Source organism: Anabas testudineus, chromosome 12 (assembly GCF_900324465.2).
Source record: "Anabas testudineus chromosome 12, fAnaTes1.2, whole genome shotgun sequence".
NCBI classification, from domain to species: domain Eukaryota; kingdom Metazoa; phylum Chordata; class Actinopteri; order Anabantiformes; family Anabantidae; genus Anabas; species Anabas testudineus.
The window spans coordinates 6,806,096-6,824,672 of NC_046621.1; the positions used below are offsets into that span (position 1 = coordinate 6,806,096).

General features: G+C 40.1%; 3 protein-coding genes and 1 long non-coding RNA gene across 9 annotated transcripts in view; 2 read left to right on the plus strand and 2 right to left on the minus strand.

Moving 5' to 3' along the window:
* Positions 1-189: 189 nt before the first annotated feature.
* alpk2 (alpha-kinase 2) lies at positions 190-8,479 on the plus strand. 2 transcript variants are annotated; one of them, XM_026355687.1, is made up of 9 exons: positions 190-478; positions 2,233-4,248; positions 5,176-6,700; positions 6,818-6,965; positions 7,305-7,432; positions 7,536-7,580; positions 7,682-7,980; positions 8,140-8,229; positions 8,340-8,479. In XM_026355687.1, exons 2-9 carry the CDS (start codon positions 2,470-2,472, stop codon positions 8,415-8,417), a joined length of 4,092 nt encoding a protein of 1,363 aa, XP_026211472.1. In that variant the 5' UTR covers positions 190-478; positions 2,233-2,469; the 3' UTR covers positions 8,418-8,479. The 2 variants fall into 2 exon arrangements, with proteins under 2 accessions (XP_026211472.1, XP_026211471.1); XM_026355686.1 differs by lacking the exon at positions 190-478 and having other exon boundaries at positions 976-4,248.
* Positions 8,480-8,667: 188 nt separating this feature from the next.
* Positions 8,668-9,599, plus strand: LOC113159142 (alpha-protein kinase 2-like). The gene is made up of 2 exons (XM_026355688.1): positions 8,668-8,712; positions 8,801-9,599. The coding sequence occupies exons 1-2, from the start codon at positions 8,672-8,674 to the stop codon at positions 9,006-9,008; spliced, it is 249 nt and encodes an 82-aa protein (XP_026211473.1). The 5' UTR covers positions 8,668-8,671; the 3' UTR covers positions 9,009-9,599.
* LOC113159143 lies at positions 9,357-11,865 on the minus strand. Its single transcript, XR_003298603.1, has 2 exons — positions 10,968-11,865; positions 9,357-10,543 (listed from the first exon to the last, which is right to left on the minus strand). It is a non-coding gene; the product is annotated as an uncharacterized LOC113159143 (long non-coding RNA).
* Positions 11,866-13,865: 2,000 nt separating this feature from the next.
* The window catches only part of nedd4l (NEDD4 like E3 ubiquitin protein ligase), a 36,709-nt gene continuing 31,997 nt past the window's right edge, over positions 13,866-18,577 (minus strand). For all 5 annotated transcript variants that reach the window (XM_026354020.1, XM_026354021.1, XM_026354019.1 and 2 more), the window contains 9 exons: positions 18,437-18,507; positions 18,165-18,260; positions 17,987-18,060; positions 17,832-17,892; positions 17,548-17,607; positions 17,268-17,375; positions 16,737-16,833; positions 16,270-16,342; positions 13,866-15,720 (listed from right to left, as the gene is read on the minus strand). In XM_026354020.1, the coding sequence (XP_026209805.1) occupies positions 15,618-15,720; positions 16,270-16,342; positions 16,737-16,833; positions 17,268-17,375; positions 17,548-17,607; positions 17,832-17,892; positions 17,987-18,060; positions 18,165-18,260; positions 18,437-18,507 (743 nt within the window). In that variant the 3' untranslated portion in view covers positions 13,866-15,617. The remainder of the gene's footprint in view (positions 15,721-16,269; positions 16,343-16,736; positions 16,834-17,267; positions 17,376-17,547; positions 17,608-17,831; positions 17,893-17,986; positions 18,061-18,164; positions 18,261-18,436; positions 18,508-18,577) is intronic.

An 18,577-nucleotide genomic window follows, 5' to 3' on the forward strand; every position in this document is an offset into this window, starting at 1 on the left:
CTGTGCTTTGCCAGAGTGGCTAGAAGGGTGTTCATTTTGCCCTGTGTACAGTGAAAGTATAACCAAAGGAGATTTTATTTTTTTTCGTTTTTATTTTGTTCATATTTATTTTATTATATTTAATTTATATATATTATATATATATATATATATATAAACATTTAACTTTTAACATTACTTTAGCGTGGGCTTGCCAGAAGTTTCCAATTATTACTATTGACCACTTCCATTTGTAAAAATAACCACTAGTTAAAAAGTGCCTGTGTGAAATATAGGCCATCACTGAAGCTGCCTGTAAATATAAGTATCAAGTGGTAAATGACGGGCACGTCTGCTATATCAGGTAGCTAACTGACTTTGTACTTGTGGGGGACAACAGTTAAAAATAGACTCACCCCAAGACCGTCGGCTCTGCCTGAGTGCATACTGAAGTCCTACATCATCGGCCTATATCCTCGAGCATATGGCTATGAAAAGGGTACGTACGACTTGCATGGCTGGAAATCCCCTTCACAAGCTAAATAACTGTTTTAATGCCTCAAGTAATAATAATATTTCCATAATGTGTGATTAAGCTGTGAGGTATCTTGTTAGATATTTGTTTGTGGTTTTCTTTAATAACTGTACTACACTTTTCCCTCTGTTACTACGCTGCTGATGGGCCGACACACACTTGCTGTATTGCATGACACACATGATCCTCTGTTAAGCACCAAGATTATTTCTTCAAAGCATAATGAATTTTAATTGCGTTTAAACATACCGACTCATTTGTCGCTGTCAGAAAATCTGTTCAACTTTCCTTTTCACTTTTCAAGGAAGTCATTCACATGCAGAGGTTTTAAAGATGCCGCAGGCTCTTAGGGAGTTGGATGGCAGAGGATGGCTCCCTTCTGGTATCCACAACTTAGATGTTATTTTGTTCTTGCTGACAGCTTTATTTGTTGTTGTTGTTGTTGTTGTTGTTTGTTGTTTTATTTCAGTACAGACTTAATCCTGTATCTAATGAACTTATTAACCATATCAATAATATCAATATTCTGTTCACTTTACAACTTCCCATTGCTCCTAAAAGTAGACTGCAACCTAGGTGCCGATGCATTCTTTCTGACATATTTCAATCTAAATATGGGGTCGTTGTATTTTTATGATCTTCACAGAAATATTTACTGAGAACAGCGTTAAGAAGTTTTAGAACAGGACATTATTAACTGACGTACATTCACTTCTCAGCGTTGTCAACAACACGATTCGCTTTAAGTTTTTAATTCTAACTGGTATTTTGGCGAGGTTTTAGTTTCAAATTTGCGTTTATTAAATTGTACCAAATTAGCTAATTTTCAACAGGCTTAAGCTAAAATGAGGGTCTTTATTTTATAGTAAACATTTCGGGCCTGAGGCTCAGCGAAGTGTCCTTCACTGCAGCAGGAATGCAACAAATGCAGGTCATAGGTGAAGAGATACTGGTATTTTTCCAGCGTCTGTGCCACCAGCTCTACTTCTGCAATCTTGTATATCAGTGTATAGCCTTTGAAGCCTCCCCCTTCAACACTTGATATCGGGCCTCTGTGTGTATGTTTGTCTGCAGTGAGCAACACAGGACATGGGCTATCTTGAAAGCAGCACATCTTATATCACCTTTCATAATAAAGCACGGTTGTTGGCTTCAAGTCCCCAAATAACTGCAGCTGTAATCTCAAAGCAAAATCAATGATAATTAAATGTAACAGACTATTGCATTTGGAAATAGTTTATTTGACCCAGCAGAACTTAAAATATTAAAGAGAAGAAAGTTTCTTGACATATCTTTTGTAACTGCGTATTTTAATTTCAGGTAAAGTTTAACAAAAGCTGAAAGACACCACTGTGACCACACACAGTGAATTTGACATTGGCTGGTAACAACCTAAACACCAGATATTTCTATTAGCCACAAAGTGACACCAGCAGGAAGGTTTCCTGTTGATAAGGTATGTCAAGTGTCCTTGAAAAGCTTCTAAAATAGATACAAGATGCCATTTAAAGGAGCTAAGATAAAAATGTCACCCAAAGTGGAAACTAGAGGGAGATAGAGAGCCTTCCTTTAAATACCTGCTTACTTACTTTGAAACGAGGAGGAGGCACCTATAGACAGTTTCAGAGTGTTTCAGATCAGAGGATGTGTGACTGTCTGTTGTTTCTAATTTTGTCATTTAATTGCGAAATATGTTTTCTGTAAATGTTTCACCGCAGGTACTGAATGTCAACACAGTGTGCAGTTGGATCAAAGGGAGGATGTGACACCAGAAATGCCACACACAAATAATCTGTCACTGTGCACAGATGTTCATCCGAATAATCAGCCCGAAGCTGCTGTTTGACAACCGGAGTCTTGCTACTGACGTTCTCCTTGAGCAGCACAACAAGATGTCGCGATGGATCTGTCACTCCTTTGCAAAGATGACCAAAACAGTCGTGCTGTTGATTTAGATGGTGCTCTGTTGGATAGCCCTAAAGAAAACATGCAATCTGCACACAAGGCAGGAACAGAGACTGCGTCAGACCCTCACTGATGTATCCACTGAGCCTCTACCAAACACCTCTAAATCCCTGTCTCAGGAGAAAAGCACTGACTCAGACTGTTTAAAGCCTCCATCATCCAGCTGTAATATGCCAGAGTGTGTGTCACACTGTCTAAAGGACAGTGATTTCAGGGTTCCTGGCTGCTCTGGCTCATCAGTACCTCTTTTACCTCACCTCTCTCGTGACCTCATTTCCCCCACATATAAATGCTTCTCAGAGATCTACACTAAACATGAATCATGCCTCTCTTTTTCTCTCATACAAGACAGTACTAAACCTCAACCTTCTGGAGCAAAGGCATCAGTTATGAAGGGTTTAATGGAGTCATCTATCACTGACCTTCTCTCCAGCCAGAGCTTCAGTTCTCAACACTGTCAAGCCACATTTCAATTGCAGCCATTATCACCTCAGTCAGATAGTTTGGAGAGTGATACAGCTACAGCACCTGTGTCAGACCTTTATATCTTTGAAAGTGAGACACAAGACTTTATCCTGAGCCCCAATGTATCTCCCCACAAGATTAAATGTCCTGAATACCAACCATTATCACAAACAGGAGAGAAAGAGGCAGGTGACTCTGATACACATGTTGTGATGTGTGATTCAGCACAATATCATCTTGGCTCTACTCAGGAACGAACTATGATGGATGATGAATCAGACATTCAAGACACAAGCCTGAGGCCACCCGCTGTGGTTACCTGTGAGGTGGGCTTGATGTTGGTAAATGATGCAACACAAGCAGAGAGCACTGGTTTAAGCCCTCAACCATGGCGAAGCGACAGTCCTACTGAGGTGTGGCAGGACGCATGCCAGTATCTGGCAGGCGATGATGCAAAAGATCGGGATGTTCTGGTCAAGACAGTTCATTCTGTGATTCAAGGAGGACTGTCAGCCACCAGTGACTTATCTTTTCTCCCAGGAGAGACACAAGTGTCAGGTTCCAACCCTGAGGTTAACGATTGGATTGGCTGGTCCAGCGATGAGGCCAGAGGGCCACCAGTTGAAAGGTGGCCATCAGTGGACAGTTGGGCCAGTGCACTCTCAGACTGGACTGGGATCATCACAGCTCCACCAGAGGACATCACAGCTGCCTTCGCAGAGATAGGGGCAGAGATTGATGCTCTGACACAGACGTTAGCAGATGTGAATACTCTTGCAGAACCAGAAGTGCACAGTCAAGAGCCAGTGGTGAAGACACAAGCGCAGCCAAGCATGATTTTCCAGGATCACCCTCTAGAGGCACAAAACATCCCGGCGAGCTCCGGCCTCTCTGGGCAGAGCTGTCTCTCCTTGTGCTTCGAAGCTGCGGCACCTGAGTTCCAAGGCAAAGAGCGCTCCAAGAGCGTCGACTCCTTGTGTGATTCAACACCCACCACACAAGGAGATAAAGAGCCAGAGGAAACACACAGCAGCCAGGCAGAGAGCTCTCTATGCTCCACTCACCAGCATTCACCTATGGGTTCATCTGATACCACGGTGACCTCAGCTGATAGACATAGTGTAGATGTAACTGCTGTTACACTGTTTCCTGGATCTGCTTCTTCTGGTAATCTGGACATTTCTCACTTTGACGGATATGTTGAGTCATTGGACACAGACATTTTCATCACCAATGATGGAGATCCGATCATTCTGAATATAATAGAGGATACAGATTTGGAGGGGCAAAATGCACCTGCAGAGGTAAGATTACTTATTTTACTTTTTTATTTGGGTATTTTCCAGTTTAGACAGTTTAGAAAAGTGTGAAGCCATCCAATCTCAAACCCAGCACTTCACATCACAACAATCACCTTCACTTCAGTCATGCTGGCAAACAGATATATATATCAGTCATGTGTTTTGAAAATGCAGCCAGGACATTAGGAGGCAATCCCGTTCCTGCCCTTGTCGGTATTGTCATACCTACAGCATTGATAGGCAGTCAGGAGGTACAGTACGTAGAATACTCCTAGAATTATTGGATAAGTCCTTTGGCTCCCATGTCAACGACTGACAGCTGTGTGTGCTGAAGGAAACAAGAGTGCCTGAGAGGAAAACTTTGGATGGACAGAAATGGCATCTAATAATAGCTGAGAGTTCAATGATAATAGCATGCAGCCGTGGCGTGTCAGAGTGGAGGGGTGAGAGGAGAGCACAGCTGAGGAACGAAACATGACCCTCCATTGCTCGCTCTCTCTTCTTGTACACACCCTTTAACGCACCCATTCCCACCACATCTCCTTTAAAAACCCAGGATAAGGACACAGATGACTCCATAGCCCTGGGAGATTGCTTTTGATTGGTTTACGTACGATTGGTTTAAGACATAGCTGCTCTCTAGATTTCAGTTGCGTGTCACATGGTCCGTGAGATTTGGGATTTCATTTCCCTTGTGGCTCTATAGAAAGGTATGTGATCAATTAAAAAGCTTTAAAATGGCATGCTGTGTTAGTCTACTTGCTGAATCTGTCTTTAAAAAAATCACAGAATAATTAAATACAGATGTATACTACAGTCTAGCTGAAGTTTTTTTTTTAATCTTATAGGAGCCTATAAATTTAGAATTAATTCAAATACTCAAAATTAATTTTTAATCACTATTAATACTACTCATTTTTTTCTTATCAGCCCTTTGGAGATGGATTTTATGAAGTGACAGGTGGACACAGAGACTCCCAGCAGGGTTTTGTGGCCGAGCAGGAAACTCAAAGGAGCCGTGGTCCAGCTGAGGTTGATGTTGGAGGAAACGAATCTTCACCAGATTTTCACTTGCTCACCAAAGACACTCTGAAAAACATACATGTGCCAGGTGAGGACACACAACCAGCCCTGCCTATTAATGTGTCGGCTGACACTTCACCAGACCTTGACGGAGCATGTCAGGTGGAGCCACAAAGTGGGGGTCCTAAGTTTATTACACCCATAGCTCCTCTGAGTATTGGCCTTTCTCCCGTCTGTCAGACAAGCAGCAGTTTGGAAGGAGATCAAACCTGTGCCAAAAGGTCTCTCAATGACAACAGTGGACTCCGTTGTGATCACGTACAACCCTGCGTTCTGTGGCCAAGCTCAGATGGAATTACTGACAAAGCATCTCTGGAAGGTGATGAGGAGCTTATTCATAAAGAGGAAAATATAATAGAGTCTTCACCAGAGGAACAATACAAACACAATGCAAACATAAACAATTGTTTTACCAACAGAAAAACAATAATCGAGGAGATTCATGATCTCAGTAGAGAGCTATCCAACTTGGTAGTTGTCCCTGCAGATCATTTCATCATTTCAGAGGAGAAGCGTGTTGCATACATCACTTTAGATTTAAATGACCCATTTGTCTCCAGGGCTACTAAACCCACTACTGCAGATATACAATCTGAGAAGCCTGAGCTAAATCAGGAAACAAATGAAAAGATGCCTCACAAAACTCACAAGAATACATCAGAGAGCAAAACACGCTCCAAAAAGGACAAGGTGGGAGGCCATCACCATGGTGCACAGCTATCCAAAAAGCAGGAGTGTCCACATGTTTCAGCCCAGCAGCAGACCTGCTACAAGCAGGAAGCTCATCCTTATACTGCAGAAAATCTCAAAAGTGAGAACATTCAAGCTGGGCTTGAAGGCAGGGAGGCTAAATCAGTGATTGATGGTGAGGTGGCAACTGAGAAGACTCCAAGCAAACCACACGTCAAAAAGAAAAAGAAGCATGGTCAGAGTACAACAGCAGTGAGGAGTGTGCCACCGGTTGAAGTGGAGAGCGGAGCAAAACCAAGTGGTGCAAAGGGAAGGATTGATATGTTTGAGGCCAAGCTGGGAGCAAAACCTGGGAAAGCTGAAAAGGACAGCAATCAGACAGATGAGAAAAAGTCCCAGCAACCAGAGGATAAAGCAGCCACTGGACAACAACCTCCAGAGCATACAGACCATAAAGGCAGCCAGCCAAAAAACGGCACCAGCCCTCTGAACGACGACGCTATTAAAAGGCGACGTCTATCAGGGGATAAGTTTGGAAAGATTGTCAGTGTTTTGGAGTCTAAACTACCAAAGGCAGACGTTCCTGTCAAAGCAAAGGGAGAAGAGCCTAAGTTAGAGGCCGGGGCAAATCGTAAGAAGGCGTACAGCGAAGTGGTCAAACAAAAAATCCCTCCTAAGGAAGGTAAGGTTGTGTAAATAAAACTATACTGGATGTATGCTATGACACTTAACTCTATTAGCAGTACATGCAAAGCCATATATCTCACCCTAATTTAAAAGTCTATGATCATTTGTGCAGAACTCAAGGTGCTGCAACCCATCCAGGCAGTGTCAGTGAGTGGAGACCCCCAGAGTCTGTGTCTGTGGTGTCAGTTTGGAGCCGTCCTCTCTGACTGCACGGTCACCTGGAGCAGAGAGGGCAGAGTCCTGGCTGAGATCAAGAGAAGGTATTTAATACATTTTACATTTTCTACTCCTACATGCAAACACTACTAATATTTACTCATCGGCACTGCCACAAATATGATCTCAAGTGCCGTTTCGTCCACACAAACCCTATAAATCTGTATAAAAATAATGTTACAATGTGTTTTGCTATTCAATGTTAAGGAACTAATTCATTCCAACTATCCAATTAATGTTAATTAATTCCAACAATGTGTAGCAGTCTGCTGTTTTATTTTCAGATTCTGTTCAGAACTAATGGCAGAGGGTGGTTGTATGTAGGTTTTGGATTCATGTCACTTGCAGTTGTGCATTTTGTGACACTGTTCCTCTTTCTGAAGTGCAGGGGACGAGAGCAGAGTGTCTCTCACTGTCTCCAATGCCTCTCACAAAGATCTGGGAAAGTACCAATGTCAGCTTACTAGCCTACATGGATCAGTCACCCTGGACTACCTGCTAACATATGAAGGTAGTGAACATGACCGGTATAACATTAATAAAGAACACGGACAGTAAAATTTAACAGTTTGCCCAAAAACAAACTACTTCATGTATTTTAACCCTTTTTTCAGTGCTCAGTGAGATTGTCATCCCTCCATCTCCGAAGAACATTTCATGTAAGTCTTGAGTTACTTTGTTATTCAGTTGATATTTTAGCCTGGCACAGTTTTTATTTTGTTTTTTTTCACAGATGACACATTGTCTCTATCTTTATCAGCTGCTCTTGTACAGGTGGGGAATGAAGAGGAGGATGTCCACTGTTCCAGGCTGATGTTCAAAGATGATTTCTTGTCTGACAAATGTTTCGGAGAAAATCATCCTGTCAGCATCATCACTGAAAAGGCACACTTTGGGGAAGGAATGCATCGGCGGGCTTTCCGGACCAAGCTGCAGGCGGGTCAGATACCACTGTTAGTGCCAGGACACTCCTGTGTGCTCAAAGTCCACAACTCCATCAGCTACGGGACCAAGAACAACGATGAGCTCGTTCAGAAGAACTTTTCCTTGGCTGTGGAGGTAAGAACGTCAGTAAACTGTGCTGTTAGTCACAATGGTCCTGCATAGCTTTTAGTATAAAGGGGCGTACACGTGTTTTAATGACTTTGTTATCCACAGATTCATCATGTACACAGATCCTTTAATTCAAGTGTTTTGTGATTTTCCTTTTCTCTGTAGGAGTGTCAGGTACAGAGTACAGCCAGAGAGTACATCAAGGAGTACACAGCTGTAGCTCAGTCTATTGAAGCCTATGGAGAAAGTCCCAGAGTGAGTGACATGTTTAACAAGCTTTAAAAAATAATGCACACATTACAATAACTCTGCAGCATATCCATGTTCTTTCAGCTGACACTACTTTGTTTTTATGCTTCTATCAGGATCATTCCCATCTACCTGGTTCACCGTCCATCCAACGACATCCCTTATGCCACACTGGAGGAGGAGCTGATTGGTGACTTTGTCAAGTATTCGGTCAAAGACGGCAAAGAGATCAATCTGATGAGACGCGACTCTGAGGCAGGACAGAAGTGTTGTGCTTTCCAGCACTGGGTCTACCAAAAGACTGAGGGAAACCTGCTGGTAACTGACATGCAAGGTTGGAGAAAGAGACACAAAACTGAAATCCATACAAATATAGAAATTGTCGCACTACAACAGACAAAGTTTCAACTACTAACTAATCTAATTTTTGCGTTTTACAGGAGTGGGAATGAGACTAACTGATGTGGGAATAGCCACCTGTAAGAAAGGGTGAGTAAGGGATTTCTTTTTTTTTTTTTTTTTTTTGGACACTTAGGTCAGTTTTCATTGCACATGTTAATAATTTATTCTTTTTCAGGTATAAGGGTTTTAAAGGAAACTGTGCCACCTCCTTCATCGACCAGTTTAAAGCCTTGCACCAGTGCAACACGTACTGTGAGATACTGGGACTGAAATCACTGCAGCCCAAACCCAAGAAACCTGCATCAGCTCCAAAGCACAAGCCCCCTCCTTCTGCTGCACCCAAGAAGAAAACATTTGGGCCAACAGTCAAGGGCAAATCATAACAAGAAGGCAATAATGGACTGAGGGTTTTGGTATTCATTGAGACTGTGAGATTAAGCAGATTTGGCTTTCTTTATTGGACCTCATCGTGCACAGTTTGAACTAATGAAAGTGCAAAGGAGGCAAACAGATTTGACAGAAGCAGCAGCTGCTGTTTCATCCTCTACTGTCCTTTTGACAGCTTTATTTTTATTTTAATGAGGATTTCACCTGAGATGGTGAAAGAGGGATGGAAGTACACGTTTTCACATTGTGGGGACACTTCAAAGAGGCGGGTCTGTCTAAAATGATGAACTATTATGTCTTAGATTGCTTTATTAACGAGGTATGACAATTTTTCTTTACAGATCAATGATCAGAGTTGTTCTTGTTTTTCTACTTTTGTGATGTTTTCGAACTATTAGTTCATTAAATTAATGAACTTGTTAATTAATTGATTAGAGAAAATGTCCATGATTTAAGTTGGATGAGAAAAGAACACACATTAGAGAATGTATATTAACATATATTAACTTTAATGTTACATTAGCAGAATGTTTGTTCAGTAAAACTACTGATTCGGGAAAAGCAGCATTATTCTTGAAAAAGGACAATTCTACACAAAAAGAAGTCGATGTTAAGTTTATCTTTGAATGTATTTACAGAAAAGATTTATTGATTTATCTGGAGTTATTGTTGTTACATTGGCGTCGAATTTCTGACATAATATCAAGGATCTATACTGCACTGGTCTGAAATAAACAATAATCACACCATATCTACATACAGTATATACACAGTTTAGTGATGTCAACTCCATGCCATCTACTCCAAAAGGTCTCTGTTCTGACCTCCCAATTGTCTTTGGCTCTGAGGTTGGGGCTACAACCAGTGTGTAAACAAACTGTAGATCTCTGTTATTGTATGGATTTGATGCTTTCTGATGTCTTTCATATTTAATTTCTCCTTTTCTATATTGGGACCTCTGACCTTATCTATCTGCACTGGGCTGTAGGTAATTATAAAATGTAAATATGGTGTTTAATTCTTAGGAATAGCCAAGGTGGAGACAGATAGCAGCAAACGAGAAAAGAAACTTTTTATTTGCATCATTTCTATGGATGGAGAAATGCAGTTTGATGACAAATGAGCTGTGCTGTTCAGATTTTGCAGGAGAGGACGCAGCATGACAAGAAATAGGGTGCCCATTTTTATCTACTCCTCCTCCTCAATGTGTAGTTACACAATACACACAAGGCCTCACATCTAGGTTTCACAAAATGTATTAAGATCAGTTTTATATGTGCAAAACAGATAGCATTGAAATAAAGGATACACGGACGCTACAAGACGCATTAATGACGAACAGAAAAACAGGGAAACCAGGAAATCGAGGGATACACTGAGGCCCTTTTCACACTGTAGCTATTTAGTGTGATAATGGCGTTTGATACACAGGACACAAACACCATTGTCACACTCCACAGCTCTGGAGGACAACGCTTGCTGTAGAAATATGGACAGAGAGGTTTTTAGTACAAAGTGGTGCCTGGAGGTCCTGGGGAAAGAAAGATAAAAAGTAGATTGGTGAAGTCAGGAATCATGAAATGGAGAATGCAGCTCTGTAAACTTCAATCAACGTGTCCAAAGTCCAGTCCAGTCTCTTTTTAACTGACTGTGGGGATGACTGCAGCTGTGTGCAGGTGTAGAGACCAGTAAAGCAAGAGAACACCTGTGTGGTCCCCCTCCTACTATGTTACAAGCTATGTTCCTTAGAGTTTCCGAAATGCGATAGACTGCATGTATCAAAAGCACCGTAATTGCTTCTACTTTTAATGATATTAAATCATTTCTGAGCTGTAAATGGCATTAGGAGCTTTTTTCCTAACGGTTATATTTGTCGCAATACATATATGATCAACATTACTGATTCAACTGAGTTAGAAATATTCAGACCTGCTCCAGCACAACAAACAACTCACCTCAGGTTTCTTAGGTGGATCCTCTTTCCGGATTAATTCATCCATACCCAGCGGCCACTTTCCACCTTCTCCTAGCTTCCCTCTTTTCCCTCTCATACCAACATGTCTTTGTCTCTGAACCTTTCTGTGCCAAACAGTTCAAGTCCAGTACTTCGGCAGCTACAGGTTGATGAGGTGATCCGTGGTGAATTTGGGTTTGGTGTTGTCCCGTTCAAGTCTTTATGTAGACAGAGCAAGGTTTGGACAAACAGCCAGTTCCACATTAGTGATAAGCTACAGGGGAAGTATTGATCGACCCTGACCAGAGGTATAGGGTAAGGGGTGGAGGAGGGGACGAACCAAAAAGTGCCCCGGTGAAGCAACAGGACCTCAACACCAAGGTTTAAAAATCACTATGAGCTGAATGTAACTGATTTTATTGTGTACTGTGACAATTCATGACAGGAAAAATTACACATGAAGTCAACATGAGGCCAAAAATCATCTTTTTGATTTTCTTCTTCATTTAAAAGCAAAATATATTTTAAAAAAGGTTTTGTCCAGCAGTAACATAATATAACCATAAAGTCCTACACTCCATTACTTCACACACTGAATGTTAGGGGAGTAGTTAGACACATAAGTAGTACATAGTAGATACAGCTTGTCCACAGTGTCAGTTTCATAATATCATGTTACCTAAAGTGCAGATTATGAAATAGCGTCTCTCTGTTAGTGTCTGCTCTTCTCAGTTTTCATAATCCAAAGCTCTGAATCAGGATAACCTAGGAGTCAACAAACAAAAAGAGAAGAAATCTGATTTTTTATTATCATACGGGACACGGAGTTCAAATGGTTACCTAATTGTGATGTCTACACAGTTGACACAAATCATCTGCTACTCCGATTACTAGAAAGACTTGAGCAACCCAGCCTGAGCTGTGACAGTTCTATACACACTTAAAATAACAGTGTCAGATATTGTAAAGTTTAAAATCTATTAAAATGGACAAATTTGGAACAAACTGGGTGGTGTCAACATGGGTAGTGACCCGAGTACATCTGTAAGAGCTGCTGGGTTCATCCAGCAAAGAACACTGTCCTAAGAGATCCAGTACTACATTTTACTATAAGAGAAGATCAGTTGATTACTGCTTGTACCTTTGTTCTAACTGCTTCACTGAAGACAGAACCTCAGATATAGCCACACACAATCAAAAGTGAGAAATGAATTTCCAACTCTTATACATATTTACAGTTGATTTCAATAGCAGTTATGTTGCAATGTTGCTCAACCAGATAATGTCATTAAAATAAGGCTTGCAAGTACAAAACACATGTTGCAAACGCATTGATTTCGCGATGTGTACACTGAGTAGTAAGCACTGAAACGTGTGCTTCTGAGCATTTGATGTATTGTTTTGCACTTTGTGCTGCTTTTTTTGTTCACTTCATGTAAAAAAAATTGACGTAGAAGTAGTAAAATCAGCCATTCTGCTCTTTTTCTGTGTTGTGTTGCACTTGTAGAATTTCTGTGATGACAACATATCTAATTTAATTTACTGTAAAACATGGATTCTATGAACAAATAAAAAAATCGAGCTAGAATATTATTTAACCTTGAAGCCAGCTTATTGCTAAACATCTCATCAGGGTTGCATTAAAGTCGGACCTGTGACATAACACAGAAACAGGCCTGTGAGGGGCCGACAGATTGTAAGACCTCACAGAAGGTCAAACTTTGGGGCCTCACCTTTACTAGAACGACAAAGGCTTTTAAAGATAACGTGGTTTGCTGTTTTCCTTCTATTAACAGTTATGTTAACATTTAACTCCACTTACATGGAGAAGATCGCCTCAGATTTATTCTCATTTGACTCGTTTTCCGAGCAGGTGCAATGTTTTAGAAGGTAGATCTAAAGAGGAGTTGGCTCCTGGTTTGTTTGTGACCAGATCGAGGTTAGGAGGGCTTGATAAAATGTCCCCGAACTGGCCGGGTGGCTTTTATTTGCTTGTCCTTGGAGCTGATAACTCCTAGACTGCCTGTGTGAATGAACTGGGGTCCCTTCACCATGCCACGTACGCACACATACACACACAACAGCGACAAAGAGTTGTAAATCTCATTCATTTATTTTCAGATACCTATATGTTCTGGAAAGTGATTTTATCAACATGGACTAACTGGATTTAATTGATTCATCTTTAATGTGGATCAATTAAGAATCTGCCACAGCAGCATCTGTCCTCGTGGGAATACAGACCCTCTTCTGAAAGTAAAGACTTGTCAACATCTTGTCTATATCAAAAGAAGCAGCATTGTACAGCATTAAATTGATCAGAAATACAGTGCAGACATTTTGTTAATGCTGTTAAATATCTGGCATAGAGGTCCATCATCAGCAAACACTAGTCCTGAGGCACGTTGTGTTTGCTAATGCAAGTTTATCAATTTAAAAGGCTAATTAATCATTAGCAATTATGTTGGCACAGCTGAAAACAAGAAACTCGACATTCCTAAGCAACGATTTCCTTTAAAAAGGTAACGTGGTATTCAGTTCCAATATTAGGAAATAAAAAAAATTCTAATTAGTACTTGAGAGTACTCCACAGACTATTTTAGCCACTCTAGAATCATGGCTCTATGCACGTTAATGTACTTCTAATGGTGTTCTGGTCCAAACTGAAATATCTCAATCAATACTACAAGAATTGCTCGATCTGCAAACATTTTGATTTAATTCGTACACGAAACTTCTTCTGTCTACTTAGATGAGTAGTGAAACATTTCTCCTAGAATGAGGAAAAGAGAAAGTTCAGTCTCAGTTAACTCAAACAACACAGTCTGAGAAGTTTCTTTTTTTTTTTTTATTTGACTGAAGTTAAACCACAAAGAGTTGCAGAAAGTGGTGGAATCTTTAACAAAAGTGATATTTCCTGTCATTCGTTATAAAAGAAAACCCTCTAAAAAAAGCTTTAAGGAGTTAGTTTGAGTGGTGGGACAGGAAGGAGGAACATGAGGACAAGGTAGAGAAAAGGGACAAGGAAGAGATCAAATAGAGAATATTAAAGGATGTGAAGTCTCTGCTTCACTTTTGTCAACTTTTTCTACCTTAGCAGCAGCCCAGATTTACAGACTATTTATATTGCACCAGGTAAGTGCTCTGAATGGAAAAAAAAAAAAAAACAATCACATTCAAGTTAAAGACAAAAAAACAAAAAAAAACCAACATACAATAGGCGACATGACCTCGGAGTGATCTATAAAGTGCCCTTTAGGTTAAAAGGTGTTAGAAAAAGGAGAGAGAAACAAAAACATAAAAAAGGAAAAACATTTTCTTTGTAAGAAACGTGCTGCTTTATATTCAGTGCCAATCACAGCTTTTCTCTCGAACACCCGCACACACACACACACAGCTTCATTTTAGTCATGTTGATCAGTAATACTTCTGTTAAATGTAATACATACATATATTTATATATCATGAAAGAACTTAAATTGTTTCAGAACAATTTACAGCATTATGAACAGCAACAGGCATGAGAATATTAATATAATTATGACGTCCCGGAGAAACAAACCCCAGTTTTTAGTTTTCCCTACCCGACTTTGAGACTGATTACACGTCCAAATTACTATGTAGTCAAAGCAAACACAACATACAGTTTCATGCTGCTTTCATAGCACTACAATAAAACCATTTTATTCAACACATTTGCTATCACCATAACAAATGATATGGATTAATCATTTCCCGGACTAGCCAGATTTACATTTCACACACACCGTGTCATATAGAAGTGTCAAAATAGTAAACAACGTTGTTCATCAGTACAAACATGTTTTGAATATTTTTCCTGCAAGAATTATACCAGTGATTTAAAAAAAAAACAAAAAAACAAAACAATCTCATCATGACAAAAATTATATATAAAAAGAAAACAATTTGGGAGATTATTCCATTCCCCATTATTTAATTTCTACAAGTGGTTAAAAAAGCAAAAGCATTTTTCTACAAAAAGCGCGATTTCTGATCACACAACATAGACAAGGCTCTATGGAGGGGTGTGGCCGATTTCCTGAAATGTGATTGGCTAGCATTCCTAAGGTAATCTGGTGTTGGTCAAAGGATTTGAGAGAGTTGTGATCATAGTGCCATTGCAGTTTCTTAGAGAAATAGTGCATGTAGGAGCCAGACTAAGGCCATGCTAAGACCCTTCCACTGAAGGGCGCTTGAATACTGTGCTATAGTGTAAGTAAAGGAGCTATTGAAATGCATTAGTGTTTTCCAGCACTGTAGATTTTCACAGGACGAGGGTAGAGGGGGGGAAAAAAGACAGCGGGTCGGGGCCAGCTCTTGTCATTCACCGCTCATGCCTGTGGATAATAGATTTCAGCATTCAACACACCCTTTCTTTCCCCAGCACCTTTTAAAGGAGTGACCTACCCACACTGATAAGATATAAAGACGTAGGCATATTGGCTCGACAAGTTGCTGTACAGTCTCAAACCACCGTGCTGTTTGGTGGCTCACAGTCAGGCATTACAGTACAACATGCTTGCACAGAACTGCTACAGCAGCTGGTTTGACATCCCTGTGGCTTTTTGTTTTGTGTTGTTTGTTTTTTTTTTTCCTTTATTGTTGGTTGTTAAAGTCAGACGCTGCTGTTTTAGTCGACCCCCTCGAAGCCCTGTGCATTCTCCACGGCCATGAGGAGTTTCTCTCTCAGGTCTTCAAATGATTCGTAGGTGGGCAGATCCAAGCGGTTAAAACTAAAAGGAAAAAGTTGTCAAACTTTTAAAAAGGTAACGTGGTATTCGCTTCCAATTTTATAAAAAAATCTAATTAGTACTTTAGAGTACTCCACAGACTACTTTAGCCACTCTAGAATGATGGCTCCATGCATGTTAATGTTCTGCTAATGGTGTTCTGGTCCACACTGAAATATCTCAACAAATACTACAAGAATTGCTGTGATATTTGTATTTGGCTGACACACTCATGTGTTATAGGGAACATTGTATGTTTGTGTAACTCTTAAGTTAGTACTACAGTAAGTACCGGATCTTGGCTAACATCATATAACATCATACATTAAGATGGTGATTATAGTTAACATTACAGCTGCTTACTTGAGCTTACTAGCATTGTCATCGGGATTATGTTACCATGCTGATGTTTTGGAGGAGGATTGAGCTCAAAGCACAGCTGTGGCTGAATACGGCTTCAGAGCCTCTGCTAGCACGGCCATAAACTCCTGTTGTCATTTTTACGGTGTGTGTGTGTGTGTGTGTGTGTGTGGTGGGGTTGCAGTGACATACCATGTGTGAGCTCTTGGCAACTTATCTGGTGTTCCCCACTGTTCAATCGTGAACAGCTGAGGCCCATTAGAACCTGGCATAAAAGAAGAAATTATTTTAATGACAACGTTGAATTGATAATAGATTTAGATTTTAAAAAAAATTTCGCCCTCTGGGTCAATTAAGCAGATTTAATTGTTGTTAAAGAAAGAAGAGGTGGACTGGTTGGATCAGGAAAAATTCTGTTATATATACACAGTACTGTGTATCAGGGAGTCCTGCATCAAAAACCAAGCTGTTCTAAATATAAAAAAGGTAGCCACACCAAATATTGATTAGGTGTAGGTTTTTGTCTGTAAACAGTTAACTTCAGTTCACTTTCAGTTCCCTAAATCTTCTGCACATTACTTATAAATTTTTTTCCTCACACTCGTAACAGGTATAAACAGGTAAAGTATGTTTTTAAGTTATGTGGTGTGGTCATGTACCATAAAGCTCAGCGAAGCCGTTCATTGGTACTCTTGATGTTCCTGTAACAAACTGGAGGAGTCGGATCCTCTTTTCAGCATCCATCAGCAGGACAACCTGACAAGAGAGGATAAAATATTATAGTTCCATATACTACAACTACACATCACAGAAAATAATATTGAGTAATACTGCTTTTGCAAGATCTGCAATCTACACTGTGTGTGTGATTAAGCACATATACATGTACAAACTATGGCTGTTGGATGTTTGCCGGCTTGAGTGTATTGCCAAATGTGTGTGTTGCCTCCATGTGTGTGCATATCAAAACTGTTGTCAAGTCAAATCAGATAACAAGGGCCGGTACTACTTTAGGCTCTTTCATCAATGCAAACAAGTCTGTTCTTCCAAACAGACTTTGATCTTCAAAAGCGAAGCCAGGCAGACTGTTGCAGGTCAGACGGAGGGAAAGACAACTGGCATCAACTTCTATAACTTAAATGTAGCTGACAATTTATACATCCTGGCCAAAATCAGTTGCGAGGACAAACCTTCCAGAACCACTGAATAACAGGATGGTTGGGACAGTAGCCGTTCTTGTAAACAGTGTGTTGTCTCCAGTCGTTTACGTCGACGTCACCCAAACCACACATGAGCAGCTGCAGAGACAGAGAAATACAGACTTATTAACTATTGCTACTTTTCATTTGAGCTACAACACACACTCTACATAATTTAAAAAAATATTTTTTTTATTCAGAGAAAAAGTCCAATGTGACTTTTTCAGAGTCTTACATAATTATTTCAGCTCTACTTGTAAGGTATTCATACCTCCAGCTCGTTTTCGTCGAAGATTTTGATCAGATCTATGAGAATGAGCTCAGTGAAGCCCTGTGAATTAAATAAGAAGAAATCAGAACGAAGCTACAATTCAAGCAGCATGAATTCAGCAAAACTTACTAAATATTCAAAAAATTGTGAAAACATGTTCAAAAGAAAAGCAGATTTAGTTTCAGGTGCTGAGGCTACAGTGGATCAGGGCCTCCAACTGCACCACAACAAAGTCTGTGATCACACTGCCCTCATGTGGTGGGATGATTACTGCACATAAATACCTCCAAGAAGGCGTTCATCTGTTTCTGGACCCGATTGACAAACCTCCACTGGATGACTAGGCTGTTGGAGAGAACATTTTTAATATGAGGTTTTGAATAATTAATAACTTAATGTTTTGTTATGTAGTTTTATGAGAAATATTTGAATTTATTACTCTATGTATTCCTTTTTGTTCTCATTGGTTACCACCATGTCTGAGCCACTGGGCTTCAGGTCGACTTGGTATGTCTGAGAAGAAAGCACAATGACAATAAAGACAACTCTTGATATCAGGAGTTTTTCAACTCAATTCAACCTAACATGGAAATTTTAACAAATTCAGGCTTGCTCACCTGTCCAAAGTTGTCCTCATCAATACAAAACCTCAGGTCCAGCTCGGTAGGATCATTTTCCAGAATCCACTTCAGAGAGTTGTAGTATTCACTGTCCTGCAGGGCAGATAATCATTAGACAAAAGGATCCACTTTTGCTTTGTAAATCAAACAATCAGCCCTAAGGTCAGCGTTGATTGTTTAATTGTTTAAAAAAAGGTTGACTCATTATCCAAGCATTGTAATTTCTAAATAATTAATCAGATAATTATCTAGTAGCAATATGATCTTACCACAGACTCCATGTCCTTAAGAGAGATTTGTTTTCCCAGCATCATCTTGTAGAAGGGCCTGATAAAAAAACCTAAGAAAGCAGACGGTGTGGTGTTTTGTTAACGGTATGTTTGTGGGGAAAAAGGCTTATAAACAAAAAT

What these genes read in the sequence shown, in the direction of transcription:
- alpk2 (XM_026355687.1), top strand. Translation starts at nt 2,470, where the DNA reads ATGGTGCTCTGTTGGATAGCCCTAAAGAAAACATGCAATCTGCACACA. An exon ending in GGCAAAATGCACCTGCAGAG is followed by an intron (nt 4,249 to 5,175) that starts GTAAGATTACTT and finishes TTTTCTTATCAG; the next exon opens with CCCTTTGGAGATGGATTTTA. An exon ending in AAAAATCCCTCCTAAGGAAG is followed by an intron (nt 6,701 to 6,817) that starts GTAAGGTTGTGT and finishes TCATTTGTGCAG; the next exon opens with AACTCAAGGTGCTGCAACCC.
- LOC113159142 (XM_026355688.1), top strand. Translation starts at nt 8,672, where the DNA reads ATGAGACTAACTGATGTGGGAATAGCCACCTGTAAGAAAGG. An exon ending in ATAGCCACCTGTAAGAAAGG is followed by an intron (nt 8,713 to 8,800) that starts GTGAGTAAGGGA and finishes ATTCTTTTTCAG; the next exon opens with GTATAAGGGTTTTAAAGGAA.